The 20,389-nt window shown below is 38.3% G+C and overlaps 2 protein-coding genes across 5 annotated transcripts in view; one reads left to right on the top strand and one right to left on the bottom strand.

Moving 5' to 3' along the window:
- Med12l (mediator complex subunit 12L) overlaps positions 1–20,389 on the top strand; it is a 199,892-nt gene that overhangs the window by 131,098 nt on the left and 48,405 nt on the right. For 3 of the 4 annotated variants that reach the window (XM_048334782.1, XM_048334783.1, XM_048334780.1), the window contains 6 exons: positions 5,147–5,294; positions 10,664–10,782; positions 11,329–11,472; positions 12,913–13,076; positions 15,667–15,798; positions 19,620–19,847. In XM_048334782.1, coding sequence (XP_048190739.1) covers positions 5,147–5,294; positions 10,664–10,782; positions 11,329–11,472; positions 12,913–13,076; positions 15,667–15,798; positions 19,620–19,847 — 935 coding nt within the window. The remainder of the gene's footprint in view (positions 1–5,146; positions 5,295–10,663; positions 10,783–11,328; positions 11,473–12,912; positions 13,077–15,666; positions 15,799–19,619; positions 19,848–20,389) is intronic. The other variant, XM_048334781.1, reaches the window with a different exon arrangement.
- Positions 1–20,389, bottom strand: part of LOC125342549 (P2Y purinoceptor 12) — a 44,497-nt gene that overhangs the window by 2,872 nt on the left and 21,236 nt on the right. The window contains exons 2-3 of the mRNA XM_048334785.1: positions 9,627–9,629; positions 560–711 (exon numbers count right to left, since the gene is read on the bottom strand). The gene's annotated coding sequence lies outside the window, so the exon portion shown is untranslated. The remainder of the gene's footprint in view (positions 1–559; positions 712–9,626; positions 9,630–20,389) is intronic.

Raw genomic sequence — 20,389 nt, 5'->3', positions numbered from 1 at the left:
TAAATTAAGTGATACCAAATTCCCTAAAGAACCCAAGAATTCACTTTTTTCCCATCCTTTAATTATTGAAAATAAAAACCAGATTCATCGAGCATGATGTAAACTTTTGACGACTCTCACCTGTAACTTAATTCCCCTTTAAAAAAGTAAAATCCTGTATTTTATTGATACAAGATCACTGGTTTTATAACTTTCAATATTGTGATTTTTGTTCTTAACTTGTTTATTCTCTGTAAGCTTGGCTCCGTTTTGAGTGCTCATTTTGCTAGATAGTAAAATATGTAATAAGTATTCTTGAAATCTATAATATTACCTTTCTGTCTCTACATAAGTCTCATTTTATGGTAAAATCATTTGTATTTTCCATACATTTTTTTAGTGAGGAGATTAATGGTTCTTTCTGATACCTCCATTAATATGACTTGCATTTTAATGCTTGTTCCAAATATATTTTGCTGTTATTGTTACTTAAGAATTACAACTTTAAGAAAAACTTGGAAAAAATTTGCACATGCATCTTATCTAAATACATGTATGTCAAATACTGACAGAACATTACCTGCTTGTAGTAGATTCTGAAGGATTTGAATATCTTCAGTAATGGTTGTTAGACGGGCATCTGGTATTTTCCTATCAGTGTCTCAGTTTAGTTGCCAAACTTCTTTGTGGCAGAGAATTTTCTGAGTTTTCGTCAGTAAAGTCTTGAGTGTTCTACAGGAAAATGGAAGGAAAGAAGGAAGAGAGAACTTCACAGTCACAGATTTATTTGCAGCGTGTGGACACTCAGTGTGCAGGCACTGATTTCCTATCTGTCTGCCTCTGTGACTTCTGCTTTTACTTCCTGGGAATGTGGGACCAGAGTGGCCAGAAGTCATCTTTATAAAAAGTAACTTAAGATTTTCAAGTTTTTCACTGAAATATGCTTATAGCTGATGATTTACAACTTCTTTGGTTATTTTCCATGCAGATGGTAAATCCATAAGTCAAGCTTTTCAGGTCTGTTTCCTGGAGAAAGAGGCAAAAATCATCTTTTTCAAATGATTTTCACCTGAAAACATACCATGCTTCACATTAGATGATGAATTACCCTCCAACAAGTAATTACATTAACCCAAAATGTGGCCTGGTTAAGGATGTTAAGCTTCTTGCTCTTGTTTCCTCCCTGGTTAATAATGTCATTATTTTAAGTCTGTGTTTGATTACCTCCTTTGTAGGCAGAACAATTTCTTCCCATTATAAATGACCAGAATCTAAAATTACATTAGAAAATAAAGCAGCCTTATACTTATTAGTTATATAAAGCATCCTTCACGCTTTTCTTCCTTAAGTAAAACTTAAGGGTAAGCAGTTTTGGTGTTCAGGGTTTTTTTATCTTCTAGTTTTGTGGGGAATGATAATGCTAAATTATCTTTGTATCACCATTATATATAGTTCTTTGACTTTGAAACCCAAGGGGCAAAGATAGGGTCGGAGTGAAAATGGATACTAGAACTTGTTTCTGTTTCACCTTCATGCAAATATCACTTCTCTCCTATGTTGCGACAAACCACATGCACACTTAAGCACAGCATCTCCAGTGGTCATACCCTTCTGCATGCAGTCAAGCTGTATGGGTAGGTGCCTCTCCTATGAACATGTTTCACTTGTTTCCTCTGAGTTTTGAGGGTGTGTCTATATCCTCAAAGTCCAGAGTAGCAGCTCAGTGTCACCTGGAAATATGTTAGAAATGTGCTTCTTAGCCACCAACCTCACCCCCATGAATGAGAGGTTGTAGGAGCCCCCAGCCCCCTTTTAGTGTTTTAATGAGTCTTTCCTGTGCTACCTGCACCATAAAAGTTTGAGGGCCCCTGGTGTTAATGTACACAGTTTTATTGCAGAGTTGAGGCCAAGCTGTCTGTTTATTTCCCACCTGTCACTGCTCCCATCTAGTTACTTTTAATTTTACATCAGTCTGTCTTTGTAAAGTGGAAGTCAACCTTTCTTATTTGTAAATTGAAAGGCCTGAAATTCTACTGTCTAAAAGAGTTCTTTTTCAGAATAACAGCCAACATTTGGTTTCTTTCCTTTTTTTTTTAAACGTGTGTGTGTGTGTGTGTGTATGTGTGTGTATATGTGTGTATATGTGTATCAAGACCAGTGCATTGATTCTAGCTTCAAGTTTATTTCTCCTTTACTGGCACATTTTCCTCTGTTTTCTCCAGTTTTCTTTATTCCCTATGGTTTGATTCTATTATTAATCTTGACAGAAAGTCTTTGTCTTCCATCCCCTATATCATCAATCTGCTTTCCATTCTTGATCTCTTTATGAAGACTTCTTCACTTGAATCATAGCTTTGAAACAGGATGCTTATTCCTTGCACTTATTTTCTGAGGGATCAATGTCCTTTTGGGGGCGTTTCCAACAAAGTTTTCTAGTGGCTCATCTTGAAATCTAATGAGATGCATAGTCACTCTTAGATTCAAGTGCCCAAGCTTTTCCTCCCTGAAGTATGTCTTGGATTTTGTTTCCTAGTCCTCATTTCTAATACTAAATTTAGTTAGTTTTGGCAACATGTACTTTCTCTAATACTCCAAATACTACATTGTAGTTCACTGGACATTTTTTCTAAAACTTTTTATTTGTTTATTTTCCCGATCCATTTCCACGGTGCTTTAACTAATAACTAAATAAAACTTTTTTCCTTATTTTACCTCTGCCTCATTTCTTTAGCTATATGTTTTTTGTTCATTAGTCTGCTTTAAAATTTTCTATTTGTTGTACTCAACAAATATTCAATGCCAATGATGCCTATTAAGGAAAAAATGAAAGTGACGATATAAGGTCTTCCATAGGGAAGACAGACTTTAAATACTTGAATATAACCTTAAAAAATCAAACACTCTGAATTGCACTGTGAAATGCTGCAAAATTTCTTTCCCCTTCCTAGTTCTTGTGTGATTCAGCTTTAGATAAATTGGCTGGCACCATAGGGGAACTGACAATGTACTTGTACACCTTTTGGGGTATTTAGATGACAGGAAAAGCAACGGCAAAGGTAGGAACTTCCAGTGACTGTGGGGAAGGTTGCTATGGTTGTGTGTGTAGTGGAGATTATTTGTAATTTGTGAATTATCCACAGTGACCAGTGTTCTACAGGTGCTCCTGACTCTGTATCTGTTATTCTCTTCATCTTTCAAGGGAGGTGGCATTGCTGATTTGTCAGGGAGGAATACTAAGTGTCAGGACCAGGATGTGGTCATAGCTCTCAGCCCCACAGGGGGGCTACTTTTAGTACAACATGGGCGCTGAGGTTGTCCTGTGCTACAGTATGAGCAGACAGATCTGTCCAGGAAGCCTTCCCCTGTCTCTCTCTTTTGGCTTCTTTTGCCATCTCTGTTTGGGCTTCTTATAGTTGTATAGTTAATCTATGTGCTACTTAACGGTGGGGAACATTTTTGTATTTTTCTCAGAGCTCTTCCCATTTAGATGCACGTTTTATAGAGTTGTTGGATAACTTAGCTGATCTTTGTGTTACTCTTCTCACAGATGTCAGTGTTAGTACTACTTGCATGTTCATGAAGCCACCAGGGTATATGGCGGGCAATGCCTGTGTCTTGTAGTTTTCACCTGTTCTCTTTATAGGTCCACATATATATCCCAACAAAGGAAAAAATAGAGCACCAGTGTTTTGTAACAACAATTAAAATCTGAGATCAATAAGCAGCTCACCTCTTTTCCTGTGTGCAGCTTGATTATGATTAATGCCTGGATCTGTTTTATGCAGATGTTTGGTCTTGTGTAGTGAAAATCTGAGAAAGGTGTGTATTTGGGGAATTGTTTCTGGGAAAGCACTCCTGTGTTGGTGTCCTTCTCTCATTTTAAAAGGCAAGTTTGAACACTGAAACCTTGGGTGTTAGTGGTAGGTCAGTGAGGCATGTAAACACATCCTTTTAGTAAAGTATAATAAAAAAAGGAACCAGTGTAAGGGAAGTGTGATGGGAAGGCAAGTGTGTGCCAGAGGGGAAGGCTGACAAGATGGGGATAGAGACCATGAGTAGGATGACCGAGAGCTGAGAGAACATGGGGACTGCAGAGGCAACATGCTGCCTGCAGGGAAAGTCCAGATTAAAACTCCAGATTAAACATCTGCAGGCTTTTGTTGTTTGTCAGAGCAGTCACTAATTATGAGCACAGTGGTGTTTGTTTCTCCAGAGAAGAGTTCTTAAGAAACTTGTATCCTAAGAGTTCCTTGGGATAAGATGCTGGCAGGACGAGTAAGTGCTCGGCCTGGGAAAGATGTACAGCAAATACGTGAAGGTGATCGAAGTTTAACTGTAAAATCTAATGGAGAGATTGAAGTAGAATAATTCAAAGCCAGTCATAAGAGCAAGAGCACATCCTAGTCTACTTAACTTTAGCTAAGGTATTACGTGGTATGTTCTCATTTCTGTGTTCTGTGACTAAAGAATTTTATTTTCCCATATGGTAAAAAACAAAAACAGTGCTTCACCTCATTGGGAGGGGAGCAGAGGGCAGTCCAGAGGCTAAGCATCTCTGAGCATGTTTGCATTTCTGAAACCTTTACTCTAATTCAAAGAAAATCATTTGGACAAAAATATAGATGTATCTCACACAGTCATTGGAAGTAAATATCTATGTATATATATGCATATATACACAAACACACATACACACATACACATTCATGTAAAGTTTTTGAATGTCCTAGAAAGAATTTTTTATACATATAAAGGATCTAATATTACCTTAAACCAAGCTTAAAACCAAGCTTCCTAAGCAATAATATCCTTAAGAAAAGGTATTAATAGGTAGTATGTTAGCTGTTATGGAATTAATGCCACGCTCAATTTTAGACAAGGAAAAAATTTTCAATAGCCAGAACTTACTCTGTAGGATAGGCCCACATCAAATGCTTCTATTAAGACTTCAGGTCACTTGGCACTTTTTTTGTTTTACTTGAGCAAGTTCCAAATTTGAAACCTCAGAGCGTTGCCAGTGAAGATTGTGATGAAAGGCAGGGTTGGTAGGGTGCATGCACCACTGCAGGCCAGCAGGGAGAGGCTGTGGTTAGCACATTCCAGGGGACATGAAATTCAGTCCCATCTCTAGAACCAAGGGTCTCAGAATGCATTTGTTGTTTTTCAGGATGAATCTTCAAGTCATGAATGTAACCAGCGCACAATCCTTCTCTATGGAGTTGGCAAAGAGCGTGAGGAAGCTCGACACCAGTTGAAGAAGATTACCAAAGATATTCTGAAAATCCTGAACAAGAAGAGCACCACAGAAATGAGCGGTAAAGAGCTTGAGCACATTGGCTCCCATTACATTGTGTTTTGTATTCCCTTTTCTCAGTCTTTATCGAAGTGGTCCATGTCACTATCACCAGAGTGTTTCCTCCTCTTAATGACTGTCATGTTGAAATATGAATCAGCACATTTAAAACTTAAGACCTTCTGTCCATTAATAGGAATCTTTGTGGCATATACTGTACTTTATAGGTGTTATATATCTTATTTTAATTCCCTGCTCTTTTATGTAACAAATTTTCTGCAGTAGTACTGAAGTGCTAAAAGAGTGAATAGGACAGTTTATTCTCTACTCTTTTAAGTAACAGATTTTCTACAGTAGTAATGGAGCACTAAAGAGTGAGTGGAAAAATCCTTAGTCTGTAGGAAGTTTGTTTCCTCATTTTCATGTACTGTTCTTGGTACTTGAACTCAGGGCCTGGGCGCTATCTCTGAGCTTTTGTGCTCAAGGTTAGCACTCTACCATTTGAGCCACAGCTCCATTTCCAGTTTTTGGGTGCTTACTAGGCAATGTGAGTCTCACATACTTTTCTGCCTGGGCTGGCTTTGATCTGCAATCCTCAGATCTCAGCCTCCTGTGTACCTAGGATTACAGGCCTGAGCCACCAGTGCCTGAAATGGCTCCATTTCTTTAATATTAATTTTGAAGCTTGAAATATGTGCTTTTGCTCTATGGCACTCATATTCCATGGTAGTTGAAAAATCATCACAGCATAGTTGCTGATCTCTTCATACATTATTCAGAAGAATAATTGTAACAGCTAGTGATAGTTATATATCACCAAATAATAATTAAATAATTTTAAGTTAGAAAGAATATTGGATGTTGGAAGGTAATGATTTCTTTGTTTGGAATTCTCTTTCACGGTGCTTTTTACATAATTTTTATAGTAAGGCTATGACTTTATATTATGTCACCCCATTGTGTAATTAAAATTTTGTACTTATCTGCTTCTCATCTGCCTAATGAGACTTTTCATAGTTTATTTCATGATGTCATTCTTTCTGTACCACCTATGTGTTGTTCACAAAGACTTTATTAATTTGAAGGGAAAGGAATGTTTGAATTTACCCTGTGCCAACCACATGGTTCCCACACATGATAGAAACTCTTCCAGCTCTGCACTAGCAACATAAGTCACTAGAGCTTCTGTATGCTAGGTCTTTCCTAGAGAAAAACATAGGTACGAAAATTCAACTACCTTTTTTCTCCCCTCTGCCTATAAGAAACAAGAAGCGGCAGTATATGTTTCAGTCTACTTAAGATCTTCTGGGCCTATGATATCTGAGATGATTGTTTGTTTGTTTATGCCTGTCCTGGGGCTTGAACTCAGGGCCTGAGCACGGTCCCTGGCTTCTTTTTGCTCAAAGCTAGCACTCTGCCTCTTGAGCCTCAGCGCCCACTTCTGGCCTTTTCTATATATGTGGTAGTGAGGAATCGAACCCAGGGCTTCATGCATGCTAGACAAGCACACTACCACTAAGTCACATTCCCAGCCCCTGAGATGATAGTTTTAAACACATCAATTTACAACACATTTTCTAGATTCTTTTTCATTGCCAGCACACTGAGGGGACTATGGAGCCATGGAAGGGAAGTGAAACCCCCTTATGTGACCCTATTTCTACTGAGCTTGAAAAGGAAAGTGCTCTGTCTAGGAAATTGGTCTGTTTGGTTATTTTCTTTCAGAGAAAACAGGAAAGATGGTACAATAGAAGAGCAGACTTAGAAGTCTTGCAAAGAATATGTTCAATTATTTTTGGCATACTTGACAGTTGGGAATGGGAACTGTCTCCTGTAAGAGAGTTGGTAAATTACTTGTAGATAGTATTTCTATACACTGTGGAATGTCTAGTGTTGGAAGGCAAAAGGTCAGAAATAACAGGAAGTAATATGGTGTTTTTTTTCTGTTGAGTCTAACTAGATTTTTTTTTTTTTGGCCAGTCTTGGGGCTTGGAGTCAGGGCCTGAGCACTGTCTCTGGCTTCTTTTTGCTCAAGGCTAGCACTCTGCCACTTGAGCCACAGTGCCACTTCTGGCCATTTTCTGTATAATGTGGTGCTGGGGAATCGAACCCAGGGCCTCATGTATATGAGGCAGGCACTCTTGCCACTAGGCCATATCCCCAGCCCCTCTAACTAGATTTTTTAATGGCAGACTATACTCTCTTGTCTTTGTACCAGTTTCTTAAATAGGTTCTTCTAGAACATAAACTCACAAAGAGAAAATCACTTGTTCCATATTGCTTTTTGAGAAATTAGTATCAGAAAGAAACTCCACTTTGAGAAAACATCTTCAAAAATATAACAAGGTGTTAAATTTTGCCCTCTGTAAATAGTTTTACTTATACTACTTAAAATTAATATTTGCATCTGAAGCTAGCTGATCATACTTCATATAAATGGAAATTTGCCAGTTTTAGGGAAAAAAAGAGCTTGTGTTAGCATTTCATTGTATTCTTGGGAAGATATAAACATAAGATTTTTTCTTCTTTTTTTGTTGGTTGTGGGCTTGAACTCAGGGCACTGTCCTTGAGTCTCTTTGTGCTCAAGGCTAGTGCTCTACCACTTGAGCCACAGTGCCACTTCTAGTTTTGGAGTGGTTAATTGGAGATAAGAATCTCATAGTCAAGTATCATGAATTCACTAGTTTCTACTCCTGCATCACTTTTGTGATGCAGGGGGGCTGGGGATATAGCCTAGTGGCAAGAGTGCCTGCCTCGGATACACGAGGCCCTAGGTTCGATTCCCCAGCACCACATATACAGAAAACGGCCAGAAGCGGTGCTGTGGCTCAAGTGGCAGAGTGCTAGCCTTGAGCGGGAAGAAGCCAGGGACAGTGCTCAGGCCCTGAGTTCAAGGCCCAGGACTGGCCAAAAAAAAAAAAAAAGTGATGCAGGCTTGTAAAGCATGTTACCTCAGCACCTCTTCATTCTTTTTAAGCTGGTATCAACATCTACTTGTTTGTGCTAGCCACTTATAATACATCAAACTAATTTGTTTTTGTTTTTGGCTCTAATATTAATTGCTTGTTGTTGAAGGGGAATTACCTTTTAAATCTTGGTTTCTGAAAGTATTCCATTTTCCATTAGAAAAATATTTTCAAGATCACTGAATTGTTTTCTTTTTTTGTGTGTGGTGCTGGGAATCCATGAGCTACACCCCAGCTCTTCAGATCAGTTAAATCTTTTTCATGTCTTATGTCTTTAATAGAGAAATTACAATTGTAAAGTGACATTAATTCCCCGGAAGTAAACTTCCAAATAAAAAGAACAGGATGTATGAACAGCAGAGCTTGTGTCTGAGTGTTCCTAAATACTTAGAATGAAAGTGCTATAAATGACCTTACAGCACATGTAATCCATTTGGTTTTGTAAAGACATTTTCAGATGTTTTAAAATAGGATTAAATGTATTTTATAGTATGTTCATTTTTTTAACTGTATTTTTTTTTGTGTGTGTGTGTGTGTTTTCTTTTTTGGTACTGGAGATCAAACCCAGGACGTTGCACTTGCTAGGCAAGTGCTTTGCCACTGAGCTACATCCCAGCCCATGTATGTTCTTAAAACTGTTTAAGAACAAGAACAAGATTCCTCCTGACACTTGGATTTTTTTTTATATTGTTAGTTGGAATTTTCGTCGAATCTATTTATGTTAAGTAGATATACATAGTAAACCTAAATGTACATATGTACATTTCTTTCTTTTAAAAAAGATATATACTGCCAGGCCTCAGTAGCTCACACCTGTAATCCTACTTACTCAGGAGGCTGAGATCTGAGGATCTCAGTTTAAAGCCAGCCCAGCCAGGAAAGTCCATGAGACTCTTATCCAATTAACCACCAGAAAAACAGAAGTGGCACTGTGCCTCAAGTGGTAGAGTGCTAGCTTTGAGCTAAAGATCTCAAGGACAGCATCCAGACCCCATGACTGACCCCTACCCCACCCCCCAAAAAAGAGATATATATTAAATTGACTCAGAAAAGATTGGTGGTAACTCTCCAAAGAAAGGTCCTAAGGAAGTATTTGTATCAAAGCCAGCCTGTGTAATCTCAGGCTGGTTACTGATGTGATTTTTTTGTTTGGTTGTTTTGGTCTTTTCTTTTTTGGTACTGGGGATTGAACCAGGATGTTGCACTTGCTAGGCAAGCGCTTTACCACTGAGATACATTCCAGCTCCGTGATTGTGTTTTAAGTCATTTAGTCATAAATGTTCCTAAGGATACTTTCATAATAGCCAGAACATTTCAAAATCATGTCAAGAACGAATCAGTCTTGAACGACTACAAAAGCAATACCTGCAAAACCATTTGGTGTAAACCAACTGAACAACTGGGGGGGGGGGAGAATGAGGGAGGAGGTAACAAACAATACAAGAAATATACCCAACGTGGACTCTATTGTCTCCCTCATAGGGAATAATTAGCACAGGTTTAGGCTAGTCACAGCAGAGGATCACAAGAGCCCAATAGCTATACCCTTATGACCACAAAAGATGATGCTAAGTGAAATGAACTCCATGTTATGGAAACGACTGTTATATCACTGTTGTAATTACTTTCAACATGAGATGTGAAACTGTAGCTTCTATTATTGATGATCCTCTTGTATCCCCTTCCTGTGGTTGTACCTGCACTATCTCTGTATCTTATCTGAGTACATTGGAAACCATGTATACAGGTATTAGAACTAGGAAACTGAAAGGGAATACCAAAATCGAGAGACACAGGGTAAAAAAGACAAATGATTACAAAAGCAATACTTACAAAACTTTTTAGTGTAAATCTACTGAACAACTCATGGGGGGAAAGGGAAAGGAGGAGGGGGGAGGGGGGAAGGGGGAGGGGAGGGGGGTTTGAGGGACGAGGTAACAAACAGTACAAGAAATGTATCCAATGCCTAACATAGGAAACTGTAACTGCTCTGTATATCAGTTTGACAATAAAAATTAAAAAAAAAAAAAGAAATGTACCCAAGGCCTAACATATGAAACTTCAACGTCTCTGTATATCACTTTGATAATAAATAAAAAAAAAATTACAACAGAAAAAAAAATAATGAATCAGTCTTGAAAGCACAGTGTTGTTCAGTGAAAGATGCCAGATGTGAAAAGTATATATTGTGTGAGTCAGTCTGTGTAAAGTTCTAAACGGGGACCAGAAGTCCAAGCTGCAAGTAGTCTTGATGAAACACCCTTCCAGTGAATGAGGAGCATTAAAAGCTGATAAGTGGGCTTTGGGGGTGCGCTTTTGTAATTTATATACTTTCCTAATGTATGCCATAACTCTGTAAAAAGTATTTAAAAATTAAAGAGTCTCATTTAAATGGAAAAATAATCTATTTTATTTGTTTATTTAGTTGGGGATGAAGGGCAAAAAGCCAGGAAGAACAAACAAGAAGCATTTCCAACACTGGAGACAGTATTTACAAAACTCCAACTCCTTTCCTATTTTGATCAGCATCAAGTGACATCTCAGGTAGCCATTTGATGCTCTTTGTTTACGCGTATAATGTTTTTATTTCCTTAAAAACATTTTCCCTGCACTATGTTTCTAGTCATAATTAATTTCACAAATACATTTTACCAAGCATACTTGGGAGTATCTCAAACCATTCATTTTTAGGTGTCAGGTTGCCTACCTCAGATGTGTTTTTATTATGTAAGTGTTTTATGGTGATAATATGTAAAACAATCCCTAATGCAACATTTATTTAATTGTATGGTAGTCATTGTTGATGAAGGATGAATCTGTTGATTTAATTAAAATACTATGGAATTGAGAAGAAGCCACATCTGCTTATCCGTTTTACAATCCATTGTTAATTCAATTAGACACATCTGAAAAAACAAAGTTATAGTTTGTTTTACCATTAAGATCAGGAAAATGTAGATCTCGGTGACCAATCATATTTCTTCAAATTATAATTGTAAGGGAGTTTGATTTGTATGTGCTTTTAGTTTCTTTTGAAAGTGTTTGGAATGCAGGTAGTGTGTGTGACAACTCCTTGCTTTGCTCCCACAGATCTCTAACAATGTGCTGGAGCAGATCACCAGCTTTGCCTCAGGGGCCTCTTTTCACCTCCCTCTGGCTCACCATGTTCAGCTCATCTTTGATCTCATGGAGCCTGCACTGAATATCAATGGACTGATTGACTTCGCAATACAGGTGCCAGAAAGACCTTTCAGGGCAATAAGTCTGCCAGGCATCACCAAATTTATAAAAAGTACACATATAGGTATAATGAATGCATCTCACTAGTCCAGGCTAGGCTTAAAGTCCTGGCTTTAAGTGATCCTTCCACCTCAGATACCTGAATAGTGTGGACATACACTGCCATACTTGGCTTTAAGCATACATATTTGTCGAACACCATGTGATGCCCAGATATAAGTATAAATTGTCTAATTTTGTTTTGCATACAGATATGTGTCTTAAGCATTTATCAGTTTTTAATGGTGAAAAATGTCAAGTCCCTTTTAGCCTTTGGTAATGTACAGTATATCTATGGTCACCCGGCTGTATGAAGAATAACACACTCAAACTTTCATTCATATCTGACCATAATTTTATCAGTAAACATACTCATTCTTACTCTGCCTCTACTCTTCCCTGCCTCTGATAATCACTTAAAAGGAATTTAAAAGGAACTATTTAAAAGGAACCAATTGTTGTTCATTAACACTATTTTAAGAGCCCATTATATTTTTTAAACTGGACATTCTGAGTTAACAATGTAAGTAGTATTCTATTTATATTTGCACTCATTTTTAATTAAGTAATTGTTACTAGTGCTAAAAATATATGTCATTTGAAATGTGAGAGTTTTGAAGCTTCTTTTTAAGTCTTGCAATTTTGTCTTGGGAATGAGGAAAGACTATTTCCTCTCCATAGTACAGAACATTTTATATTGAAAGAAAAAAAATTAAGCCCTAATAATTTTTCTCAGTTCTACTGTAGTTCTTGTAAGGTATTTCTATTGATCTGTTTTTAGTGAATAGATATTAGACTTGGCTTTACTTTTTTTTTTTTTTTTTTTTTTTTGCCAGTCCTGGGCCTTGGACTCAGGGCCTGAGCACTGTCCCTGGCTTCTTCCCGCTCAAGGCTAGCACTCTGCCACTTGAGCCACAGCGCCGCTTCTGGCCGTTTTCTGTATATGTGGTGCTGGGGAATCGAACCTAGGGCCTCGTGTATCCGAGGCAGGCACTCTTGCCACTAGGCTATATCCCCAGCCCTACTTTTTTTTTGATAGTAGGTATTAGCTTTATTAGTAAGAAAAAATTAATGAAAAGTTGCCTGTTATATTTAGGGAGGGCAAGTGTAGAATGGGGATGATCTCTAAAATTATCCAGCTCAGAATTTAGGCTGCCATAAAGTTTCGATAACTCTTTTAGCACTGAGTACTTCCTTATGTGCACTTGATGTCTAGACAGAAGAACAACTCTGTAAATTGATTAAAGTTTACAAGTGAAAACCAGTTTAACTCACTAGTACATGTTTTTGGAAGGGTAGTATAGTAAATGATACTATTTTAGTGGTCTGTGGTGGGACGTGTTTTCCTGCTTGCTTGGGCAAGTACAGTTTTATTCAGCCTCTTCTCTGTTGTAGTTACTAAATGAGCTGAGTGTGGTGGAAGCTGAACTGCTCCTAAAGTCCTCCAGCCTGGCCGGAAATTACACAACAGGACTGTGTGTCTGCATCGTGGCTGTTCTTAGGCGGTATCATAGCTGTCTGATCTTGAATCCTGATCAGACAGCCCAGGTGTTTGAAGGGTTAGTATGAAAAAGAACATTATTGTTTCCCAGCCCTAAAATATATAAAATGTACGTGTGTGTGTGTGTGTGTGTGTGTGTGTGTGTCTGTGTGTCTGTGTCTGTGTGTGTCTGTGTGTATCAGTCTGTCATGGGGCTAAGAATTCAGTCTTGTTTCTGTACCTGAGTTCTTTTGCTCAAGGCTAGGTCTTTACCACTTTGAGCCACAGCACCACTTCTGGTTTTCTGTGGCTAATTGGAGATAAAAATCTCAAGCAGAGGGCTGGGGATATGGCCTAGTGGCAAGAGTGCTTGCCTCATATACATGAAGCCCTGGGTTTGATTCCCCAGCTCCACATATACAGAAAACTGCCAGAAGTGGCGCCGTGGCTCAAGTGGCAGAGTGCTAGCCTTGAGCAAAAAGAAGCCAGGGACAGTGCTCAGGCCCTGAGTCCAAGGCCCAGGACTTGGGAAAAAAAAAAATCTCAAGCAGAGTTGTCAGCCGTGGGTGGCTGCCAACTGTGATCCTCAGATCTCAGCTTCCTGAGTAGCTAGGATTAGATGTCTGAGGCACCAGTGCCCAGCTACATAAAACTTTTAATGGAAGAAAATTTTATATGGCTTTAAGAAAAAATAATTATGATGGCTGTTCTACTAAGACTATAGTTAAAAGAGCACTTGTCAGAAAACATGCATTGGAGATACAAATATATAAAGAATTTTTTTTCAATTAAGTACAGTACTTTGCTCCTTTCCTTTCTGACTTCCTCCTACCCCTTGCTAAGAGTCCAGGGCTGTTATTTATAGTATTCTCTCATTGACAGTGCCCATCATCCTGATGTATTGTAAAAAGTGGACACTTGCAACTTCTTTTGTGCATTTACAGTATATATTTGGGAGTGCAACACTAATTAAAGCTTTGTACACTCTGCCATTGTAGAAATTTGATTCTTCAGTTTATCCTTTTTTATTAAAGTTATATCTGTTGTCAAGAGCTAACCTGAAGTAAATGACTTTATTTTCAGTCTGTATAGGATTGACTCCACCACTATGAGTGAATTTTGGCTGAAGAATTATCGAATATCCCCCCAGTACCAACAAAGTAGAACAGGCTCTTCAAAATTTATTCAAGCTCCTTTTATACTCCTCTTTTTCACCCCTAGGGCCTTTTGTGACAAAAGAAAATATGGCTTTTTGTCCTCCCATATTTTTGCTCTTTGCTTCAAAAGTAGTAGGGTTCTTTAGTTTAATGGTATTATATCTAGCACACAGAATAAATTTATACATTATTCATCAAGTTGAATCAATTTACCAGCAGCTTTTCTAGGGAAAAGAAAAGTACTGGCTTTTCTATACATTCATTGTATATATACATTAGGTAAATATCTTAAATTTCCAAATACAAGATAATATATAGATGCTTCAGGAAATTATTTAGTAGGCCACAAACATGCTATAAAGCTTAAATATTTAATTTTGTATTAGAGGTCAAGTATTTGGTTAAGAAGTGGTAGCCTCAACATCACATAGCTAATGCATTTTGCAGACTTTAACAAACATTTCTAACTGGAAGTTCTTCTAAGATAGTATATGGGAACCCATTTACTAGTGTTCTTTCAGGTAGTCTTCTTGGGCTCACCTCTGAATCCCACCGTTCTCTTGTTCTTGGCCTGTGCAAGCCAGGCTCTCTCCTGCTTTTCCTTGTCCCTGAATGGTGCAAAGAGGCCTCCCTTAATTCTGCCACAAAGTATCTTTTCCCTCTGTCCAAGTTACTTCCCCTTATTGTGTCTCAGAACCCTCTTTGAATAGAGAGGATGGCAAATCAGATTTCTAGGGCCTTTTCAGATCACTAATTTGAACTATATGATAAACTGTTAGCAGAGTGTTATACTGAACTCTATGAAAGCATACAAGATGGTGGGATAGACTCAGGTAGACAGACTGCAGGTGTTTACTTCTGTGCTGGAGAGATTTCTGTGTGGTATGAACTGTGGAGAGGCTGCAGTTGTAGTTGCACAGTACTGTAGCACAGTATTGTAATATGGTACTTCAGAACCATTCCTGTAATAGATGTGTCACTGAAAAGATGAGGAATTATCTTTGTCTATAAAAGAAACAGATACATTTGTTTCTAATTTTGATGATCAAGGGGGATGTGACTCCAAGTCATGAACTTATGCCAGAACCAGCCCTTAAGTAGGGTTTTTTTTCAATTACTTCCTTAAATAATTGCCTCTTTATAAAGGAGTGAACTCTGCAATCTGCCAGCTGATTGAATTCATAATTGTTTTATGTTGGTTTTCTACTTCACCTTTGTTTTTGTGTTCTAGTCAGAGCAGCTTGACTGCTGAGTTCCTTCCCACTTGTCTTGTTGTGGAGGAATTTCTTCAACTTCTTTTATTCCCTCTAGTGATATTTCTGAGGATTTGGATGTTTGTTTGGTTGTTTTTTTAAACTATTGTAACAAAAACTAGTGTTCATCCCACACTGTGCTATAATGATGAATTTCAACAATCTGGTTATTTTTTCCTGATGTTTTCTAAGACATAGTCAGATGATATGCACAGTATTGGAGTAAGTGCCTCATTCCTTTTTGTATTTATGCACTTAGACTGTGCGGTGTGGTGAAGCATGTTGTCAACCCCTCAGAATGTTCTTCTCCAGAAAGATGCATCTTAGCCTACCTCTATGATCTCTATGTGTCCTGTAGCCACCTCAGAAGTAAATTTGGAGACCTTTTCAGGTGAGTAGAAGAAAATCTTCTTGTACTTGGACTCAGGGCCTGAGCCCTGTCCCTGGCTTTTTTTTTTTGCTCAAGGCTAGCACTCTACCACTTGAGTCACAGTGCCAACTTTTTGTGTGTATGTGGTGCTGAGGAATCGAACCTAGGGCTTCATGCATGCTAGGCGAGCTGTCTACCACTAAGCCACATTCCCAGCTGGGTTTCAGTGTAATCTTTTTTTTTTTTTTACAGCTTTTTTTTTTCTTCAAATTTTTATTATCAAACTGATGTACAGAAAGGTTACAGTTTCATACGTTAGGCACTGGATACATTTCTTGTACAGTTTGTTACCTTGTCCCTCATACCCCCCTCTCTCCTCCCCCCTCCCCTCCCTCCCCCCCCACGGAGGTGTTCAGTTCACTTACACCAAACAGTTTTGCAAGTATTGCTTTTGTAGTTGTTTGTCTTTTTTTACCCTGTGTCTCTCAAATGTGGTATTCCCTTTCAATTTCCTACTTCCAATACCAGTATACACGGTTTCCAATATACTCAGATAAGATTACAGAGATAGTGTAGGTACAACCACAGGAAGGTGATACAAGAACATCATCAATAATAGAAGCTACAGATACACATAGGACCCTTATGAACATATAAGATGATGCTAAGTGAAATGAACTCCATGTTATGGAAACAGTGTAATCTTTTGAAAAATTGTATTTTGGTCTTAGGAAACCTCTTTCTTATAGAAATGATGTAGTAATAAAAAATGTTTTCTTCTCTTGCTGTACCATACAGCTTTCAGTTTCAGTTTGCATTTTCCAGAGAGCTTTCATTCATAATGTGGTTCTTGGATCAGCCCCATTTTAAATACTGATCCTTCCCCATTTAGTCCCTACCAATCCTGTATGCAGTGAAAGTTTTTTTAAATGAGTTAACTCGAGTAATATACACAGGAATGTACAGATTTAAAGGAGCAGCCCTAGAATGAAGAGTTATTAGAGGGTACCACATCACAGGGAGTCCTGTCAACAGTCTCATAAACAAAAACAAAAAACAGATAAAGGAAGGCAAATGTAACTTTCTGGCGATATCTTGAGGTCAGGATTGTTTTGAGATTAGCAGAATAGGCAGACAAGCTAGATGTTCAGCAAAACTTCTATTTGTATAGTAATAATAACAATATTAACAATCTTACCTAAAACACACGTGGTGATGTGGAGAGGAACATTTGGGGAAGTGTAATGCTAATCATAGCTACCATAGCTTAAGCCACTGTTATGTTTCAGGCATCATACCAGATTATTTCTCTATTAAGATGTGGAATCAGCTGGGTATTGGTAGCTCACACCTATAATCCCAACTATTCAGTAGTGTGAGATCTGAGGATTGTAGTTTGAAGCCAGACAGGGCAGGATAGTGCCTGACATGCTTATCTCCAATAAACTACTCCCCACCTCACAGACACACAAAATCCTGAAGTGTAACTGTGGCTCCAGTGGCAGAATACTAGCCTTGAACAGAAAAGCTCAAGGACAGCACCCAGGCCATGAGTTCAAGAAGAAAGAAAAAAGGCCAGCAGAAAGAGAAAAAAAAAATCGAATCTTTATAGCCACCCCAGGAATTAGAAATTGCTTTCCTTACCATTGTACTTGATCATAATTCATGCATGACAGATACTAGATTTGAGAATAAGTCCCTTTGGCCTCAAAGTACGTGTTGATTTCATTACCTGGTTTTTTTTTTTTTTTTTGTGTGTGTGTGTGTGTGTGTGTCTGTGTAATTTGAGCAGGAAAATTCCTGAATTTGTTGCTTAACCAGCCTATTTGTAGGCCACGGAGACTTGTAGTAGTGTAGAGTGCTTAGATGGTAACTAGAATTGTTTTAAACATAGAAATTCATAGACAGAATACAATAAATGAGACAGGCAGCCTAAAAATGAAGCATGAGTGGCAGAATTCAAGAGTTTCCCAGTCTAGTTGGGGGAGACACTGTGCTGAATTCTACATGCTATAGAAAAGTAGGATATACCTCATAATGACTAAGAAAAAAAAGCATGATTGCTTCTAAAGACAAATGTAAAGACTGGTAGAATTAAATAGTTGAATAAAAAATTGGTAACACTACAGTTTACAGAAGTCTATTAAACACTTGAGATGAGAGTATGGTAGGTGTAGCAAATCAGGGCTGTGGTTTTAGGGGATCAGAAAGAACAAAGTTAGCATTTTTGTGAACCACACTAAGAACTGTTGTTAATAAAAGTAAATGATGGCTGGGAATGTGGCTAAGTGGTAGAGTGCTTGCCTAGCATTCATGAAGCCCTGGGTTCTATTTCTCGGCACCACATAAACAGAAAAAGTCGGAAGTGGCACTGTGGAGCAAGTGGTAGAGTGCTAGACTTGAGCCAAAGGAAGCCAGGGACAGTCCTCAGATCCTGAGTTCAAGCCTAGGACTGGCAAAAAAAAAAAACAACAACAACAACAAAAAATTGAATTAAAAGCTGAATACAAAGAGTGGCACAAGTAAGGCACAAAATCAAAAGGTGATTAGAAGCACTAGGACCACAAGAAGATCTTTTTTTTTTTTTTTTTTGCTAGTCCAGGCGCTTGGACTCAAGGCCTGAACACTGTCCCTGGCTTCTTTTTGCTCAAGGCTAGCACTCTGCCACTTGAGCCACAGCGCTATTCTGGCCATTTTCTTTATATGTGGTGCTGGGGAATTGAACCCAGGGCTTCATGTATACGAGGCAAGCACTCTTGCTAGTAGGCCATGTTCCCAGCCCCCATTTTGTTTTTAATAAATATCACAAGTCTCATAGTGATTATTCACAAATTTTTCTATTACTTGCCTGAATATAGGATTAAGACATGTAGAAGGCTATAGTTACTGTTACCTAGCAAGTCATTTTAGGTCTCTCTATTAGACCACTATAAAACAGGCAGTATTTGGCATTACATGTGTTTGGGAGAGCTTGTCTAAAACCTACAATGAGGCCCAGACACCACTCAGAAGTGATTCTGAAGGAGGAATACTGAAGCTGTATTTTATAAACATTGAACTGAACAATCTGTTGCCTCAAAGCTGTTGATAATGACAACAGCTTAAGGTAAACAGTCTACATACTGTGTTGTTTTTTTTAAGTTCCTATGTCTTGCTATGTAGCCCAGGTTAATCCTTAACTTGTGAGCTTCCTGTCTCCACCCCTTAACCAAATGTTAGACTCAAATGCATTCACCACCACACCCAGTTCTTCTAAAAATCTTTTAATGCTGCTGAGAAATATCACAAGATAAATTTTTAGGAACAATGTAAATTTGTTTACCTTACCCCCTTGTAGAACAGAACCTGCTTGAAGGCAGGGAATGTATATTTCTTTTTCATGGCTGTGCCATTGCCCATAGTAGCCTTGGCACAGGCATGTCAAATGCATGCATGCATGCATGTCCATGCATGTCAAAAAGTTTATCAGGTTGTGCAATTGGGACTAAAACACATTTTCCCTAATGTGTAATTAAATCCATTTGTATTTTTAAGTAGTAATACTTTGTGATTAATGTTTATGAACAGCTATTGGAAACTTTAGTAAATCCATTAATGTTCGGAACAGAGAAAACTATGTAGAAAAGATAGAGAAAATAGTTTAAGGCTGACACTAAAAGTCTTTTTCTTCCATAAATTGAGAAAGTGATTCATTGAGAAATTACTACATTTCAGACACCACGCCCAAATTGTTAGGAATGTAGGGGATTGCATTACAGTTCCTGCCACTTAATATATTCTTAAATGCAATGATTTTCTTATTCTAGGCTTTTTGTTTCTAACTTTTCTTCTTGTGACCTCAGTAGTGCCTGTTCAAAAGTAAAGCAAACCATATATAACAATGTGATGCCTGCAAATTCCAACCTGCGGTGGGACCCAGACTTCATGCTGGACTTTATTGAGAACCCATCAGCCCGCAGCATCAACTACTCAGTGCTGGGCAAGATCCTCAATGACAATGCTGCCAATCGCTACAGTTTTGTCTGCAACACCCTCATGAATGTGTGCATGGGCCATCAGGACCCCTGCAGGTGAGGTCCTGACCCGGTTAGCCATATAGGTGTAGTCATGGTACTTTGAAATTGAGGTCCTCAGTAATTGTCTGAGCTTACATCTGCCTATCATTTGGCTTCATTTCCCTACCAAAACATATTTCTGAATTTTCCTCTGCTCTATCCTAAAATATCCTTTCTTTTTTTGGGGGTGGGGGGGTAGTCCTATGGCTTGAACTCAGGGCCTGAGCATTGTCCCTGGCTTCCTTTTTGCTCAAGGCTAGCACTCTACTGTTTGAGCCACAGCTCCACTTCCGGCCTTTTCTGTTTATGTGGTGCTGAGGAATCAAACCCTGGGCTTCATGCATGCAAGGCGAGCACTCCACTGCTAAGCCATATTCCCAGCCCTCTGTCCTAAAATATTCGTAATCAAAGCAACAGTGCTTTCTGGCTTATTCCTCAGTCATGGAATATTTTAGGTAAGCTCTATGTGCTATATAGTTAATATCAAAAACATATATTAAAATACAAATAAAATATCTATATCTTGATTTAAAAAACTGTATTTGAACCTACTTATA

The sequence above is a fragment of the Perognathus longimembris genome, chromosome 26, assembly GCF_023159225.1.
Source record: "Perognathus longimembris pacificus isolate PPM17 chromosome 26, ASM2315922v1, whole genome shotgun sequence".
Classification (NCBI taxonomy): domain Eukaryota; kingdom Metazoa; phylum Chordata; class Mammalia; order Rodentia; family Heteromyidae; genus Perognathus; species Perognathus longimembris.
The sequence above is the reverse complement of the archived record's forward strand: the minus strand, read 5'-3'. Positions and strand labels throughout refer to the sequence as shown.